This window comes from Spermophilus citellus (genome assembly GCF_964194105.1).
Source record: "Spermophilus citellus genome assembly, chromosome: 5".
Taxonomy (NCBI): Eukaryota; Metazoa; Chordata; class Mammalia; order Rodentia; family Sciuridae; genus Spermophilus; species Spermophilus citellus.
This window is the reverse complement of record NC_138186.1, coordinates 41,824,969-41,844,879: the sequence shown is the minus strand read 5'-3', so window position 1 is coordinate 41,844,879 and position 19,911 is coordinate 41,824,969. Positions and strand designations below refer to the sequence as shown.

General features: G+C 36.3%; 2 protein-coding genes across 2 annotated transcripts in view; one reads left to right on the top strand and one right to left on the bottom strand.

Annotated features, from left to right (window-relative positions):
• LOC308650362 (uncharacterized protein) overlaps positions 1 to 15,056 on the top strand; it is a gene marked incomplete at both ends in the record, with an annotated part of 32,784 nt that extends 17,728 nt beyond the window's left edge. Inside the window, one exon of the mRNA XM_081296417.1 lies at positions 14,096 to 15,056. Coding sequence (XP_081152543.1) covers positions 14,096 to 15,056 — 961 coding nt within the window. The remainder of the gene's footprint in view (positions 1 to 14,095) is intronic.
• Positions 15,057 to 17,482: 2,426 nt separating this feature from the next.
• LOC308650361 (olfactory receptor 11A1-like) lies at positions 17,483 to 18,439 on the bottom strand (the record flags this gene model as incomplete). Its single annotated transcript, XM_081296416.1, has 1 exon — positions 17,483 to 18,439. One exon carries the CDS (start codon positions 18,437 to 18,439, stop codon positions 17,483 to 17,485), a length of 957 nt encoding a protein of 318 aa, XP_081152542.1.
• Positions 18,440 to 19,911: the final 1,472 nt, after the last annotated feature.

Genomic DNA, 19,911 nt, shown 5'->3' with positions numbered 1-19,911 from the left:
TGCAGACTCTTGCAGCGGGGCAATCCGCCGAACAAGCCATGCGACCCTCCGTGCGGAGAAATCGCCCACGATCGAGCCCCCGCAGCCAATCCTCACGCGATGAAAATCCCTCCACTAGATTCTGGAGCACCTCAATTTCGCTGGAAATTCCCAACAAGACAGCCTTCAGCTGTTTTAACTCATCATTCTCCCGCACAGTGACGCGGCACACGGGGGTGATGCACTCCCTTCACCGCCATCTTCCCGCAGATCCACACTCCCACTTCTGACTGCTAAAAATTCGCATTGTTGCCGTATGCAAACTTCACTTACTACCTCTACCTAAAATTCTAGATTCTCATCTCATTATAGCATCAACTCAAAGTTCAGTATTTTGTTTTGTTTTGTTTTCTTCTCATCTAAATTCAGCCCATAACTGTCACATAGCCATTGTAAATCTGGTTGTGGACATTTTTCTTACTCTGTCTTCCATATTGCAGGATGGTATAATTGAAATTGATAATACCAAAACAATTCTTTTTTAACATAATTTAGGGATTCTTTGGGGGTTTTAGTCAGTTAGACAAATACCATATCCACAAATGTCCTTAAGACAGCTTCTCTATAGCTTAGGCTGAGAGTCGGAATATTATGGAACAACACCTTTAAAATCCCCATCTGTCTATCTTTATGTCCTATCATGCTGTTTTATTCACTGTAGTTTCATTATATATTTCAAAATCAGCATGTATGATGCCTTCAGCTTTGTTCTTCTTTTTAAAGATCTGGGTCTTCTCAGAAGATGATATACAATCAATCAACAAATATATGAAAAAATGTTGGACATCTCTAGCAATTAGAGAAATGCAAATCAAAACTACTCTAAGATTTCATCTTACTCCAGTCTGAATGGCAGTTATTCAGAATACAAACAACAATAAGTGTTGGCAAGGATGTAGGGGTAAATGACAGTCATACATTGCTAGTGGGTGGGACTGCAAATTGATGTAGCCAATATGGAAAGCAGTATGGAGATTCCTTGAAAACTGGTAATGGAACCACCATTCAATCCAGCTATCCCATTTCTCCATCTATACCCAAAGGACTTAAAAACTGCATACTACAGGGACACAACCACATCAGTATTTATAGCAGCACAATTCACAATAGCTAAACTGTGAAATCAACCTAAATGCCCTTAAGTTCATGAATGGATAAAAAATGTGGTATATATACAATGGAATATTATTTATCATTAAAAGAGAATAAAATCATGGCATTTGCAGGTAAACGGATGGAGTTGGAGAATATAATGCTAAGTGAAGTTAGCCAATCCCAAAAACCAAATGCCAAATATTTTCTCTGACATAAGAATGCTGATTCATAATTGGGTTTGCGGGGATCATGGGAGGATTAGATGAACTCTAGATAGAGCAAAGGGGATGGAGGGGAAGGAAAGGGGATAGGGGGTAGGAAAGAGGGTGGAATGAGATGGACATCATTACCCTAAGTACATATATGAAGACATGAATGGTGTGACTCTACTTTGTGTACAACCAGAGGTATAAAAAATTGTGCTCTTTATATAAAATATGAATTTTAATGCATTCTGGTATCATATATAACAAATTAGAATTAAAAAAAGATCTGGGTCTTTTAGGAAACTCATAAATTTTTTCTATTTCTAGAAAAAAATGCCACTGAGATTTTGATAGGGAGTTCCTTGAATCTGTAGATTGCTTTGAGTAATGTAGACATTTTAGCTATAATAATTATTCCAATCCATGAACAAAGTATGTCTTTCTATTTGTTTGTGTCTGCTGTAGTTTTCATCAGTATTTTCTAGATGTCAGTGTACAAGTCTTTCACCTTTTTGTTTTACCTTATTTTAAATTTTTATTCCTGATGCTATTTTAAGTAAGATTGATGTCTTATTTCATTTTTGGATAATTCATTGTCAGTTTATAGAAACCCATCCAATTTTTGTGTTGATATTATATCTTAAAACCTTACTGAATTTATTTATTTGTTCTAAGAGATTTGGGGAGTTTTTAAGGCTATCTCCATATAATTTTACTTCTTTTCTGATTTTAATACCTTTTACTTAATTATGATAGTACAGCATAAAGTCAGACATAGACCAATGGAACAAAAAAGAGTAAAGAAATAAAACCATATATAATTAATATACATGGGAGTCAAAAACACATATAGGGAAAATGACAATTTCTTCAATAAATGGTGTTGGAACAACTGAATATCCATGTGCCAAAAAAATAAAATTGGATCCTTATTGTAGGCCACACACATATGGGCACACAAATCAGCTCAAAATGATTAAAGATGAAAACTGAAGAAGTGAAAAAGTAAATGCCTAGAAAAAAATGAGAAAATGTTTTGGCACTGTTATTGGTAATGATTTCTCAATTTGACATCAAAAGTTCAGAAACAAAAGCAAATATAGACACGTGGGACTATGACAAAGTAAAAAGTTTCTACTCAGCAAAGGAAAGAGTTAATAAAATGAAAAGACCATCTATGAAATTAGACAAAATATTTATAAAACTATGTCTCAATAAGAGGCTAATATTCAAAATACAAAAGAATCTCCTACAAGTTGATATTAAGAAAAAAATAATCCATTTAAGAAATGGGCAGAGGATCAAAACAGTTGTTTTCTCAAAAGAAGATATACAAATGACCAACATATATATTTATCATCAGGGGAATGCAAATTAAAAGCACAATGAGATATCATCTTACACCTGTTATGATGTAAATTTTTAAATTTCTATGCTTTCATTAGTGTATTAAAGTTACACATAATAATTGGTTTAATTTTGATGTAATCATACATGCCTGGTATTTAATTTACTCCATTTCAGTCCCCAGTGTCCCCTTTCCTCTCACCTATTCTTCTCCATTGCCTTTCCTCTACTCTACTAGTCTTCCTTTTACTCATTTATTTATTATTAATTGGTGCTTTGTAGATATACATATACGTGAAATTTATTGTGGTATTTTATACATACACATAGTATATTTTGTCAAATTCATTATACATTTTCTTCCCTTTCCTGTCCTTTCTTCCTCCCCCCAATCTCTTTTTTCTGCTGCACTGATCTTCCTTCTATGTTTATGTTATTCAACAACCCACTTCTTACTTTGCTGTAGCTCTTGCATGTCAGAAAAAAAATATTCCACTCTTGATTTTCCAAGTCTGGCTTTTTCACTTAGCATGATATTTTACAGTTGTATCCATTAACCAGCAAATGCCATAATTTCAATTTTCTTTATGAATAAAAACTCTTTATTGAATAAAAACTCTTCTTTGTGTTTGAGTAAATATAAATATACTTGAGTAAATAAAAATTTATATGATTATATATGATATATAGGATCTATATACAAATATATAGAGATATATAATAAATATATAATAGAATATATATATGTATGTATGTATGTATGTATATATATGAATGGGACAGGATAGGAAATGGGAGAAAATGTATAATGAATTTGACAAAATACACTACATGTATGTATAAAATAGCATAGTAAATTCCACCTATATGTATATCTACAAAGCATCAATTCAAAATAAATAAATGAGCTAAAGGAAGACTAGTAGAATAGAGGAAAGGGAATGGGGAAGAATAAAGGGAGAGGAAAGGGGGCACCAGGGACAGAAATATATATCTGTATATGATTATATATTATAAATTATTTAACAAATATATCTATGTAAAATCATATTTTCTTAATTCATTCATCTTCCATTCATCTATTGACAGATATCTGGGCTGGTTTCATATCTTGGCTATTGTGAGTTTCACTGCTACAAACATTAATGTGGTTGCATCATTGTCATATGCTGTCATATGCTGTCAAAGTTATTTTAGATACATACCAAGGAGTAGGATACCTGGGTCATATGGTGGTTTCATTCCTAGTTTGGGGGTTGAATCTCCATACTGCTTTTCAGAGTGGTTGTACTAATCTGCAGTACTACCAAAAATTATGCTATTCCTTTTTTACCTCATATAGGAAGCAACAAAAAAATCTGTAATTGCCTACTTGCAAACTATCCTTCAAATGTGCAAATAAAAAATTCAAAAATGTTAAAATGAGAGACAAAATTTACACACATGAGAAATTTAGACATACATAAGAAATGAGATCATGGAAGAAGGGATTAAGTGAAGGTAAATGAAAAACTTTCATTCTCCATTGACCTACAACATTTTATTCAAAATAACAATAGTACAAGGTTTTTAATCATATATGCTTATAAATGTATCATATGTGTTGTTGTTGTTGTTGTTGTGTTGCTGTTGGAGGAGGAGGAAGAGATTTCAGAACCCCTCCTTCAAAAATAGAAAGATTCAGCAGTCAGAAAATCTGTAAGGACAAGAGTGAATATCATAACACCATCAATCAATTGGATATAACTAACAGCTGTAGACTATTTTACCCAAAACACCAGAGTATGTGTTCTTCTCAAACTCACATGGAGAATTCAACAAGTAGCCCATATTCTGAGCTCTAAACGTACATCATAATAAATTTAAAAGAATGCAAATCATCCAATATCTGCTCTCAGACTATAATGAAATTTAGCTACAAATCAATAACAGAAAGATAACTGAAATATGTCTACATTTTGGAGTAAAATAAACATAGCAAAGTTACTTTTTAAAAAAACAGAACACTTAATGCTTATATACACATGCCAACTAACAAATGAAATAATATAATGACTCAAATTTGCTTTAAAATAACATAGGCAGCACAGGGAGTAGTGGGAGGAAATACAAATGAAAGAACATTTTTGGCATGTTTGAAATTTAATTAAAATTCATAGCCAACATTATCCTTCTATACCCTGCCTAGTGTATTAGTCAGGGCTCTCTAGAGAAATAGAATCAATAAGAGGTATGATTATAAAAATGAGATTTTTTAAATTGTCTTATACAGTCAGAAGCTGGATAGTCCATAATGGCTGCCCGAAGGCTGGAGAGTTGAAGGAACCAGTCCAAGAGACTGAAGCCTCAGAACAAGAGGAAAAAACCCTTGTCTGAGACTGAAGGCTTTGAAAACTCCCTGAAGAATCACTGGAAGAGTCCTCTTTAGAAGAATAAAGGAGTGAGAGTTTGATATCCTCAGGTGATCGCAGCAGCAATCAAGAACCCATTCAAGAAGAATAAAGCTTGCATCTGCTGCTGGTTCCTTGTTATTCCAATTTTTATTCCACCCAAGCCATCATCCTCTTAGATGGTGCTGCCCATGCTTAGGGAGGGTCTCCATTTCAGTTCACTATCCCACATGCCAATCATTCCTAGACAACCCTTATTGACACACCCAGAAGCTTCTTAATCTTTGACATCTCTTAATCCAGTCAAGTTGACAATTCAAATTAACCATTACAACTAGACATTCATAAACTATGTCTTATAACATCTATGAACACCCTCATTTCACTGTGATCATTCCCTAGATTTCTTAACAGCTAAAAACAGGTGTGAGAAGTGCTGGGGTGTAATATTGGACAAATTATATAGTTATGTTGTGTGCATGTGCAAATATGTAACAATAAATACCATCAAAATTTACAACTATAATATACCAATTTAAAAACTGAGGCATGAGCAATATTATATATGTGGAAATGTCTTCTCTACATGGGGCAGTGAAATCTGGTTCGCCTGGAGCATGAGTGACAGATCTAGAATTTAGTCCCAAGTTGTCTAAAAGCTATTATTCAATGGCAGAGATATTTTCTCCAGACAGACTCTCTCAACATTCCTTGGTATCACTTTTAACAGAAAAATTTAGTCTGACTTTCATTATTTCCCAGGACAGTCTGTGAGCTGCCAAATATGATTAAATAAATAATGATCAGCTTATCTTAGGCAAAATGAATTATGTTGTTTGCAACTCAGAGCACACCAAGAAAATTCACACTCCTTCTCAACAGCATACTCTTCATTTTATTTACACACACAGTAGATGGGGCCTCATTAATTTTTAGCATAAACATCTGGTTCATTGAACTTGGAACATCTAATAACAATAGCTCTGTCTTATCTGATAAATTGTATCTCCAGCAGAAGCTTTTGTTGAATCAGTGGTCTGCTTCTCAGAGTGCCCTTGTGATGAGTGATTGATTGCCTTTGTCTTAAAAGTGGTTAAATGAAAATATGAAACTGGATGGTGAAGGAGACTGGTCCTACAGCTAAAATTTTTAGCCATGTCCTGTTAGCTTTATCCTTACCATTGTCACTTTTTTTTCCTATCTTTGTGCCTCATAGATTGAAAAGAAGCCCCTGATTATATAGATGGTCCCTGACTTGCAATGGTCTTACTTGTGATCTTTTTAACTTTATGATGGTGAAAAAATACACCCATACAACAATGCTGTTTTTCAGCTTCAGAGCAGTACTTAGTAAATTACATGCTATATTCAGCACTTTATTACAAAGTAAGGCTGTGATACATGATTTTGTCCAACTGTAAGCAATATAAGCGTTCTGGGCACATTTAAAATATGCTACTCTGACATCACAGCTATGTACGAAATGTATTTTAGTTACACTATTTTCAACTTGAGATGGGTCTATCAAGATGTAATCCCAACATTGGTCAAGGAGCATTAGTATTTGTTCATGGTAGGTGGAATGTCACTAGACACCTGCCATGTGACAGGCCATATCCTCTTGAAGGAGTTAAAAATATGCCCTGGCAGATTGACTATTTATAGTTAAAGTCACTTGAAAAACAGCAGATATAAAAAGATAATTCTTACCCTTATAATATACTACATCCTATCTATAGTACCAACCTCTGGACTTCCTTTGTATGAGAAAAAAAAATAAGCTTTTACATATTTAAAACTCAACAGCTAAATATGATTTCTAGCTGACTTCAACAAATGATATACTATAGAGCCATTAGTTAAAACGCTGAATATTGGTGAGAAAGGGAGAAGATGAAAGGGGTTGAAACAAAAGTTCTCATTTAGATAGAATTAAGTTTGAGATGCATCCGATGTCTAAGAATGGATGACACAATAGGCAACATGAATATTTGAATGTATATGTTTAAAAGAGGGCAACCCAAAATATGGACATTAAATAGAGTGGTTTCTATTAAAGGCTATAAAATGTTATAACCATATGTCCACCATTCAAGTTTTTCTGACTTAAGGAGGCAGGATATGACCAGAGATAGGCTGTGAGTTTTAAGTAATCTTTCCAATTTTACTCCCAAAACATCATCAATGTTATGCTTCTGCTTAATTTGAGATTTTACTCCTCGACACCATCCACAGGCAACTCTCTCAATGGAAAATTCTTCCATATTTGCCACTAATGAGTAACTCTGGAAACTGGGTCTCAAAGGCCAAGAAAGATTCATTCTACAGCCAAATCCCTTCTGATCCCAAGAGAGACAAAGTTGGGTAATGTTCAGTTTTTAGACTGCATCATCTCTACCTTCATATATGGTCTCAGCAACATAGGCAAATGGCCTGGCTTCTCGCCTGTTCCACTGGTCCACCAGCAGCACTGGATAAAATGAATATTTCTAAGGTCATCACTCATGAGGTGGAGATTTAGGGAAGCCAGTAGGTAAGTGTCAAATATGGTATTTGACAGAATAATGAACTCATATTTCATAATAGAACATAGAGAACATAGAAGGTGCAAGTGAAAGGACATTTTATTTATGTGTATGTATCCAAAGTAGTATGTAAGCCAGACCTGCTTTAAATAGATAGATAGATAGATAGATAGATAGATAGATAGATAGATAGATATAGATATTACATGGTAAAATTGCTCCTGTAGAAATATCTACTAGGAAGTTTTATATGTAGATACACATATAATATGTACATATATATATTTATGCACATCTAGAGCTAAGAAAAGAAGTTGGAATTAAAAACATAATGGGAGTTATTTGTTTATAGATATTTAAAGCATGAAACTAGATGACAGAGGTCTTTATTTGGTCTCTTAATAAGACTTAATGCAGTTGATTCTTCTCTATTTCATCTTTTTTTTGCATGTGTTTATGTGATGCTGGGGATGCATTATGCACCTCATACATAATGCATGTTATGCATTTTTAATTAAAAAGAGGAAGTAATTAAAAAGAGGAAGATAAACCAGCCAAGGAGATTGAGGAGGAATCATCAATGATATTACTGGAAACCCATAAGAGTATTGTGTGTGTTCTGAAAATTACAAAGAAAGTGTTTGAAATGGGCTGGGGGTGAAGCTCAACAGTAGAGCACTTGCCCAGCATGTATGAGATGCATAATGCATCCCCAGCATCACACAAACTCATGCAAAAAAAAAAAAAGATGAAATAGAGAAGAATCAACTGCATTAAGTCTTATTAAGAGACCAAATAAAGACTGACCTTTGAATTTTGATATTAACAAGAGTGATTTCAGAGGAATGATAATTTCAAAAGTTTAACAGGGTTCATGAGAATATGGAAAATAAAACAATTGGAAAGTAATGAGTGCAGGAAATAATTAGGGTTTTGATGTATTTTTTTAGGTCACAGAAAAGTGTAGAAACAGCTATTGAGGTCTGGAGGATACCTCAGGGTTTTCAGATTGGTCCATCAGAGGATGAAATTTAAGAGATGGATGCACAGGATCTCACAACTCAGATGCTGAAATATTACTCAGCCTCAATACTGAACCACACCTGCCCTGAGATCCAATGTGAACAATATATGTTCTGTATGAATTTGACAAAGGTGAACATAGAATTAGAGTATTCAAGCAAAATCATCAAGATGATCCAATCTAGGAAGAAATGTGAAAGCATGAGAGGGACAGAACTGTTTTGGCTGAAGGAAGTATTGTTCTTGAGAGATCAAAGAGTAAGACTTCATCTTGCGTGAGAAAAAGAAATCTTCCAATTCTCAATAAAATGGGAAGGAAAATAAAAAGAGATGGAAAAGAGTGATAAAGTTATGGTTGATAGAGTGCCCTAATTTTTTCTACATTTTTATTGATGTGTAGTAGTTGTACAAAATTATGGGGTGTGTTGCTACATATTTATGCATACACACAATATAACAATATAATTTGGCCAATATCAGAATGCCCTACATTCTTTTAAAGTTTTTTATTATAATTTGTTATATATAAGAACAGAATAGAATGCCCTACATTTTTAATTCAGCTCAGCTGACTAACCCCATCAGCATCACTGGATATTAGAAACACAAATTCTCACATCTCACCTCAGACCTACTAAAACACAGTCTCTAAGATGGAACCATATATCCTTGACTTAACTAGGTTTCCATGTGATTCTTAAATATGTCAAAGTTTTAGATGCTCTGCTCTTATATAGTCAAAAATGCCCTGGAAAAAGAGGGGAAAGACAATGTCCCTTTATCCTAAAGCACTTGTCCTTTGGAACACCTAAAGGTTGCTACAAACAAGGAGGCGATAAATATATAAATGGAAAAAGAGAAGAAAACTGTGTCTGTCATGAGATCCATCATAAGCCTTCAATCACAGATGCTTCATTTTAAAAGAATATGAAAGTCACATCTTAATAAATCTTGTCTTCAGTTATAATTATTTCCAATTGTCATAACTTTGCCTATTTATTTGCCAAGTATGATCTAAAGGACACTTTCTCTCCCACCTATACTTGTGAATTAGACAATCTCATTGTTAGAGAACAATGAACAGTAATGCTTGAGAGAGACTATGTGTTTAATTCTTTGACTGCTACTATAAATAACATTTAAAAATAAAATATGGTTCTGACTCTCAAGGAATTTATAATTTAATTGAGATGAGAAAATTTATGTCAGAGAAACTGGAAAGCTTATTCGGATAGTATCCAATTAAGGACTATGTCATTCTACCTATATATTTAAGAAGACACGAGATAATGAAGGATAGAATATTCAAGGGTAGCTTCATGGCGGGGAGGGAGGTAAAATTATAACTAGCCATGAAGGCCTGATAATATTGGGTGAGACAGGAAAAACACTAAGAAGAAAACTGGGGTTAAAGCCAACAGGAGTAAGTCTAAGAGGTTAGAAATGATAATATTAGTGGAACTATAGGTGATCAGCCAAAGAGAAAGGAAAATGGTGAAGAATGTGAAGTCTTGGTTGGTAGGTATGAGAACCATATGTAGAAGTTCTTGATGGGCACAGATGGGCACATATGATCAATAAGAAATAAGAAGGCTAGAGGCATTTAAGCAATGAAAAATCAGGCCAAACATAGAAAGTTTTATAATTTCTGTGAAATGCTTGCAGCATGACTCATAGTAATTAGAGAATATGAAGTCAGGGGAGCCAGTTAAACTTCTAATGAAATAAGCTGGGAGTGAGTTCATGAGCCAAAGTTAGAAGGTTTACAAAAGGTGATAAAAAACTGAAGTGAAAAACATTTTTTTAAAAAAATATGTAAAACACTCAATTTGGACTTGAGAGAAATGAAAGAAATAGATAAACCAATGTTTCCAACCCATGCTTCTGGGACAATACCTGAAGAAAAGGAGTTTTATTCTTGAAATATTGAAATGGAAAGGAACTACTTGTTCAGTACAATGTATTATCCTCTCCTGCCTTTCATCTCCATCAATTAACTTATATACTTTGTGACAAATTCTTCCTGTCAAGCACAGGGAGTACCTTAGAGAGGAAAACTAAATGCACTTTCTGCCACAATGTACCTCAGTGCCTTGTGAAGGAGACCGATGTTAACTAAAAATCCTAAATGTTTAAAGAAAATAAATATGACAGCATCCACTATATTACAACTGTGGTAATCTATAAAGGTATGATGTCAGGATATAAAGGGTAGATGTGATGATCAAAAAATCAAAATTCTATAACACCAACTGAACTGAGATCGCAAGGATAAGTACGTGGTTTGAATGTGATTTGTTACCTCTGAAAGTAATATTGCAGTTTAATTTTCATTGTGAGATATTAAGAGGGTAGAAATTAGTCTAAGTGTGATATTTAGAAATGGGCCTTTGGGGAGGTCTTTTGGACAAGATAAGGTCATTAAGGTGCAGTTCCCATAATTGAATACTGGTGGCTTTATAAGAAAAGAACAGAAGACACACACACACTCTCTTTTGCTATGTGATGCTCTGTACCGCCTTAGGACTCCATCAGCAAGAAGGCTATCAAGGGATACGGCCGCTCAACCAGAACTGTAAGCCTGGATAAACCCCTTTTTTATAACTTTATCTGTGGTGTTGTGTTATTAGAAACATAAAGCAGACTAATATAGAAATTTGGTACTGATCAGGTAGGCTGTTGCTAGTAAAGAATACTTTAAAATGTGAAAGTGGCTTTGGAAATGGGTAATGGGCACAGGTGGGAAGAATTTGGAAGAGCAGGCTATAAAATGGCTAAATTCTGATGAGGGTTTAGAAGAAGACATGAAGACTAGGGAAGAGCTTGAACATCTTACAGGTGGGATAAGTGGTTATGATCAAAACACTGGTGCGAATGAGTGGTTTTCTATTGGAAATTAAAGTAAAGGCCACACTTGCTACACCATTGCAAAGAACTTGGCTGGACTATGTCCATACCACAGGGATTTATGAAAGGTTTAAAAGTGATGAACTGGGATAGCTAGTGAAGAAAATATATAAACAACATTATAAAATCCAGTCATGGTTTTTCTTGATAACTGTATACAACAGGATTAAGCAGCAATTGTATGACCTGAAGGCAGACTCAGGCACATAATTAAATGGAAAAGAAAACCAAAACCTAAGAAAAATTCAAAATCTGACCATGGAAAGAAAGAAGAAAAAGCATGTAACCCAAGAGCCACTTTCCTAAAAAAATTAGCATGGATAAAAGAGAGCCAAGCACTAAAATCTCCAGGAGAAGGGGTAAAGGCCTACCAGGCATCTCCCATCACAGGCCATCACAACCAGAGGCCTAGAAGGGCAGAACTGTTTCAAGGAGTAAAGGTGGTGTGCTCTTCATGGGCTCACTACCTAGGGCCAACTTGGGATTTGGCTCCCTGCTCTCTGGTGAAGCACACCACAGCCACTCCAGCCATGGTTCAGGCAGGCTTACCACCACAATGATGAGGTCATAGCCACTTCCACTGAGAGTTGAAAGGAAAATCTAGGAGGCCAGACAGAGGCCTGACACATGGGCAGAAATGCACAGAGCCCCCTGGGACACTACCTAATGAAGCTGTGGGAACAGAACCCTCAAGACCCCAGAACTGTAGCCTGAGAGAACTGCAATCATGAGGTTCCAAACCAAAGGAGCTAAAGTGTGGGATAAGCCCAACAAAGCCATGGAGGTGGGGCTTCTTGAGGCCTTGTGAGGCCCAGCCCTAGTCCCACTGTGTGCAAGATGCCAGAAATGTCACTTTAAGAGTGAATGTCTATCTTCCTGGGTTTTGAACTCACTTTGGGTTAGTTACTCCTTATACTTGCCTATTCTTCCCTTTTGGAATGGAATGTTTACCCTGTGCCCACTACTAAATATTGGAAGTAAATAACTTGTTTTGATTTTATAAGCTCATAGTTGGAAGAAGTTAGCCATAGTATCAAATGAGACCCTAGACTTTGAAGTTTTGAATTAATTCTAGAAGGAATTAAAGACTTTGGACTGTTTAGATGGAATCATTGTATTTTGTATGTGAGAAGGAGACTAGGAAAACAGGAGTGAAATATTATGGCTTGAATATGGTTTTCCACCACCCAAACTCCAAAGAACAATTCATTGAAGATATGATTTCTCATGCGAGGTAGTAAGAGAGTGATTATGGTGTATAGAGGTGGGACTTTGGTAGGTCGTTAGGATTAGAAAAGGTCATTATGGTAGAGCCCCATGATTTAATACTGTTGGTACTATATGAAGAAAGAGAACATAAAACACACATACACACACACACACACACACACACACACACAGAGGTCTTTCTATAAGATGCTCTGCACAAACTTGGGGCACTGCCAGAAAAATCCATCACCAGACACAGCGCCTCAAACTTGGACCAGAACTGTCAGCCAAAATAAACCTTTTTTTAATAACTTACTCAGTCTATGGTATTGTGTTATTATCAACAGAAGACAAACGAATATAATGAGTAGAAGCTAAGAGTGGAAGGAAGCAAGAGGGTATGCTTGAGGGAATACAGCACAGCCACTGTGGCTACAGAACAGACAATGAGTGTACTGTGGTGTAATATGAGGCTGGGGAGGTACCTCAAAACCAGATACACTGAGGAGGAACGGGAATAAAGTATAAAGATAGAGCCCTTGTTTAGTGTACAAGGCCTTGGATTTGATCCTCAGTACTACAAAAAAAAAATTTTAAATAAAAGCCATTGAGATTTGTAACACATGATAAAGATTGTGCATTTTGCATAAAAGCAATGGTTCCGTGGTTGCCTACCTAAATAAAATAACATAGTTCTATTTTCTTTTCTGAAAAGATGATTCTGTCGCATTGTGAACAACACATTAGATGGTGCAAGAATGGGCATGGTACACCAGATGGAAGGCTGGTGATATTCTAGTCAATCAACCAAAGCATGAACCAGAATAGTTACCATTTATTGAGCTGCAACTATGTGCCAAACACTGAGCTAAATATTGAGATGCAGCTTTTGCTTTTGAAGAAATCATGGTCAAAAACAGAATCACAAGGGGCTGTGGTTGTGGCTCAGAGGTAGAGCACTTGCCTAGCATGCATGAGGCACTGAATTCAATCCTCAGCACCACATAAAAATAAAATAAAGGTATTGTGTCAACTTACAACTAAAAAATAAATATTAAAAAAACCAGAATCACAAACAAGTGGTTATAATATCACATAATACAAAGTTTAATCCACACAGAACTTGCATACTTATAGAATGCTAGGGAAACTCTGTTCCCCTCACTCCATTGTCTTTGTGCCTCCTCAGTTGGCTGTCCTTTCAAAATTCCAACTCTTGTCCCTCCCATTGATATTTTAGTTTTCAAGCCTCAGTTGGTGTAAGAGAGACACGTTGACAGAAGACAGAATCCAGGTTACTGCACATTTGTGTCTGCAAGGAGTGGATCCTCTTCACACCAAATCCTTCTTGAAGCACAATAAGGACCAGAATGAACTGCAGCAAGACTCCTGACTTTGTCCTCTCAGGGATGTCCAGTGATCCAGAAAACCAGCAGTTCCTCTTTTGTCTCTTTATGGCTCTCTATTTGTTGGGCCTCCTTGGGAACTCACTCCTTCTGCTGGCCATTGGCATTGACATTCACCTCCACACTCCCATGTACTTCTTCCTCAGCCAGCTCTCTCTGGTGGATCTCTGCTTCACCACTACCACAGCCCCTAAAATGCTAGAGGATTTGTGGACCCACAATGGATCCATCTCTTTCTCTGGGTGTCTGACCCAATTATACTTCTTTGCTGTTTTTGCTGACATGGACAACCTACTCTTAGCGATCATGGCCATTGACCGCTATGCTGCTGTTTGCTATCCACTGCATTACCCACTTGTAATGAGACCTTGCAGATGTGGAGTGCTTGTAGGTATATCATGGGGAGTAGCCCACTTGGTCTCTTTAGTCCATATCTTGTTGCTATCCCAGCTATCTTTCCATGTTAATCAAGATATTCCTCACTTTTTTTGTGATTTTGGCCCTCTCTTATGGCTTTCTTGCTCTGATGCCCAACTCAATGAGGACCTGACAATGGCTCTGGCTGGGGTTTTGGGAATCAGTGCTCTCTTCTGTGTTATAAGTTCCTATGCCCGTATTTTCCATGCTGTGGCCAGAGTTCCATCAGCACAGGGGAAAAGGAAAGCTCTGGCTACATGCAGCTCCCACCTCTCCATGGTCATCCTCTTCTACAGCACAGTATTTGCCACCTACCTGAAGCCCCCATCAACTTCTCACTCCTCTGGGGAGCTGGTTGCTGCTGTCATGTATACCCTGGTAACTCCCACTCTAAACCCTTTCATTTATAGTCTGAGGAATAAGGATGTAAAGAGTTCATTGAAAAAGATCCTGGGCATGGAGAGTTCTCAGGATTATGGATCATTCCAATAACCATGTACTTTTAGAAAAGTTACTCCCTATTTCACTACCACAGTAACAAAGAGAGTTGGTCAAAATCATGGCTGTACTAGAGCATTATATGATCCACTGAAAAGAATACTCGATTGAATTGGCTCTTCGTTAAATAGCTTTTGATTATACATTCACATCACTGCAACATTTGATAACCATGAGCATTTCTCTCTGGGGTTTAATATTGAAGATCCTCCCCATCACCTTGCTACAGTCAAAGTCATCTTTGCTGTCATCAAAAAAGATAATTGATGTCATCAGTACCATCATCAATAATAAGAGAAAGGAAACTGGGCCAATGCAGTTTTCCCCCTTTAGTCCTCTCTTTTCAGAATGTTTTATATATCCATGTGTTTGTGCAGTGTTTGAGACTTTCTGATTAGTTTCTGATTCTATGGCTGAGAATTGGAAGACAGCTAAAAGCAGGAGGACTTTTTTTGAAAAGACTTCTTTTTTGTGATAGAATAAATGAATATTTCTTACATATGTTTGTGTTTATTGTTTTAAGTGAAAACAATAAAATAGTTCATTGCTCTATGAATGAACTGATCTTTCAAATACAGACTGACAACAGGTGATGTGGGTGATATCTTTGCATTATAAAAACGGTACACATTATTTTTTTAGTCATTATGATGTTTTTGGCCTGTGTTCCTTTATACACCATATACATTATATCAAAAAGAAGACTATATGTTTTCTTAATTTGTATCATCCACTATATTTCATATTATTGTACATTATGAATTATATGATCAGTTGAAACACTTAATGATTAATTCTATGTTGATGAATAAATTGATACAGGGGTAGATATAACTTTGCCTTAAGAAGAATATTTCTGAAGTTCTCAGACTGCATTCTCTTTTCCACGTTCACATCTTAATCTAGACTTTCTTCCTGGGTCATCTAGAAGTTAATACCTTCTTTTCAATTCTAATCTAATGACTTGCCAGAGCAGGTGTTCAAAAATTATTTTCAAGCAAATAATGATTGAATGGATAATCCAAGATGATATATCCTCTGGCTAATTTTAAGAAATTATTTAAAGATCAATGGAGAAATTTGAATATGTCTTGTGTATTAGATGATATTAAGGAAATATTGATAATTTTGTTAAGTGCTCTAATGGCCTGGTGGGCATGGTTTTTTAATGTCTGTATCAGGAAAGGAATATACTAAATACATGTGGAATATATATGTGCACAACATATTTACCCAGCATCTGGAATTTGTTTCTTTCCTTCCCATTGATAAGACAGAATGCATTACTTTACATCTACTTTTATTTGTGTGGTGCTATTTTCTAGCAAAACAAACAAGCAAAAAGGAGCTGTAGAGAATTCAAACAAAATTAGCCAAATGTTTATGTTGAAGCCAGATGGCAAATTGGGACTCATTGTGCCATTCTCTCTATTTTTGTATACATTTTAAATCTTCTACTATAAAAAATTAAAAATAAATAAGTAAAATGAATTCATCTTTAAATATTTTTGAATATACATATCCTTAGACCTAGCAATTTATGTCCAAAAAATTTATTATAGAAAAACCTGATTGTTCACAATGTACACATAATAAAAGAACTAATTACAACTAAAACATTCCTACCAATAGAAGATTATTTAAGCAAATCATGGTTATCCATACTACGAAGCCCAAAAAAATAAAGAAGTAGATATTTTTTAATATAGGAAGTTGTTCATGACATAGTGCTCAATGGAAAACCAGATTTCAAGCTCTATGATACATAAATAAGTAAAAAGAAATTTTGAAATATCATCTAGCAATAATATTTCTAAATTTGTTTTGATATTACTATTTTGCTTCTATATTTTCATTTTTCTTATTATTATTTTACCTATATATATTTATGGGGTACAACGTGATAATTCAATTCATATATTCATATTCAATACATATATAGCATATACTATGGGTAATGATCAAATCAGGGAAATATTTATGGCATATTTAATAAAAAAACTAAAAGAAGTTTAAATAAGTTTTTTTTTTTTTTAAGAGAGAATGAGAGAGGGGAGGGAGGGGGAGGGAGGGAGAGAGAGAGAGAGAGAGAGAGAGAGAATTTTTAATATTTATTTTTTAGTTCTCGGCGGGCACAACATCTTTGTTGGTATGTGGCGCTGAGGATCGAACCCGGGCCGCACGCATGCCAGGCGAGCGCGCTACCGCTTGAGCCACATTCCCCAGCCCTTAAATAAGTTTTTAAACTAGCATTTGAAAAGTACTGCTCTGCATCTTCTTTTTTGGTATATTTTGGTTTAACTACAGGAGAGCCGAAGGGGAAGGTTGGAATAGAACAGTTATTCCTTTCCAGCCAATTCTGGAGACTTCTCGGTGGAGACGTCCAAAGTCCAAAGTAAAATCTTCACTACCCTCTTTCTTCAACCAACTGTTTCCGTTTTTTTAATTTGAAGAAGCCTTTGTAGTGCCTGATGAACCTCCTTGTTCCTGAGGGTGTAGATGACAGGATTGAAGATGGGAGTGACCACAGTATAGAGCAAGGCAAAGACCTTGGAGAGGAGCTGGGAGTGGACAGCCGAGGGCGCGATATACAAGACCATGAGAGTTCCATAGAAGGTGGACACTACAGCAAGGTGGGAGGAGCATGTGGAAAAAGCCTTTCTCCTGCTGGGCCCAGCAGGAACTCTCAGCACAGTCACCACGATTCGAGCATAGGATGTCAGAATCAGTCCAAATGGAACAGTGAGGAAGACTATAGAGAGAACAAACGTTGTCACCTGGGCTACTCTGGGATCTGAGCAAGCCAGGACCACCAAAGGCATGAAGTCACAGTAAAAGTGATCTATGCGGTTGGAGCCACAGAACCTCAGCTGGGCCATCAGGACCACAACCAATCCATCTACCATGAAGCCAGACAGCCAGGCTGTGACCACCAGCCCCATGCACCATCTAGGCCCCATCAGGAGTGGATAGCGGAGTGGGTAGCAGATTGCCAAGAAGCGATCATACGCCATAACAGCCAGTAGGAAGCATTCTGCTGTGGCTAGAGAACCAAAGATGAAGAACTGGGTCAAGCAACCAGTCACAGAGATGGCTGCCTCCTGCAGGAAGCCCTCCAGCATTTTCGGCACCACTGTGGATGTATAGAGGATCTCCAGGAAGGACAGATTAGCCAGAAAGAAGTACATGGGTGTGTGCAGCCTCTGGGAGCTAATCACTACCACAATGATCAGCATATTCCCTATGACAATGAAGGCGTAGACAACAGTGAACACAATAAAGAAAAGGAAATGCAGCTCAGGGATGTCGTAGAAGCCAAGGAGGACAAATTCAGCAATAGTTTGGTTTTCTAAGGAGGCAATTTCCATGTGGATCATCCAGGTTTCTATTTGGCAGTAATTGGAGAAATTTTAGTGCATCTCTAGGAGAAATTGTTGTGCATCTCTATTTCTTCTATAGCAAACGTAAGATTCATAGGACTAAAACAAAAAGGATGAAAATGGGTCTTCAAATGAGAATTACTTTTAAAAAGTCTTTGTCTATCCCCTCTTCAGTTGTTACTCATTCTCCAGCTCTCTTTCTTCTCTGCCTTCCTTAATTGTGCATGTTCAAGGTTCAAGAGAATTTAACACAACTTTAGTCTCTCAAAACCCTTTGACCTACTAATTCCACCTGCAGTGAATTCTAGCAGCCAAATCTCTATAATCAGTCATGGTTTCCTCCATCTTCACCAGTGTAATTTCCTCCAAATGTCTGGTAGACATATTCCAAAACAACAGACCCTTTTATCCTCCACAGCTATAGCCAGCATTTTTATGAGCAGCTTTAAAGTTCTATGTGAATCCCGTGGTCACTGTCTCAGAGTCATCTTTAGTTCAACACCCTTTTCTCTTCTCCTTCTCCAATCAGTGAAATGTCATCAACTATTCCCTGAGAAATTTATATATATTTCTCCCTCTCTTCCTACTCTTACGTGAGGCTGATGATCTACTGTGTAGTCGTCTAGTCTCTGTTTATGACTCTCTCTTACCAAAATAACTTTCTTGAAATACTAGCTTCATTCTTTCAATACTGTGCAAGAGTTAATAGTAAAAATGTGATAAATGATTATGAGAGGGAAGTATGGGTGCAGAGATAAAACAAACCCCAACCAAGGCTGTGGAGCAAAGGGTATAGGAATCAAGGTCAGGGAAGTCTTCCTGAAGAATGCAACTTATAGGCTGTTTTGAAGCCAGGTAAGAGAGGACCAGGCAAAAGGTAGGGAACTGGGCAAGGTACCCCTAGCAGGAGAGCATATATGAAAGTCAGGAGGCATAATTGAGCATGGCATTTTTTAAGATATTAAAAATTAATCTGTGTACCATTAGGGCAGATTTTTGGATACTATCCAAGATGATGTGTGCTTTTTACTAAAGACAATGAGAATATGTTGTATAATTCAGAGCATAGGAGAATAATAGAGGAAAAAATAGAACTAATCATATATGTTCACATATATAAAATTTAAGTGTTGATTTCTGTATTATGAGATTCATAAACATATTATATTTATCATCATATAAAATGTAAGTTCTTTAATGCAAACAGCATAGAATGGCAATTACCTAAGAGGTGGGAAAATGAATGACTCAGGGCCAAAGGCATTGGGAGACTTCTCACTGCATGTTATTTTAAGGCAAGGAATCCCATTTTCCACTCCCCTGTTCACTTTTAAATTCTCAAAGACCAGCTTAAATTTCATCTCCCCAAGAAGCCTCCTTCACTAATGGAGCCCTTTATTTCTTGAGTAATCAAGTACTAAGTATCTGGTCTGTAGAAGATATTACACTAGTTTCCAAGGATACCAGGT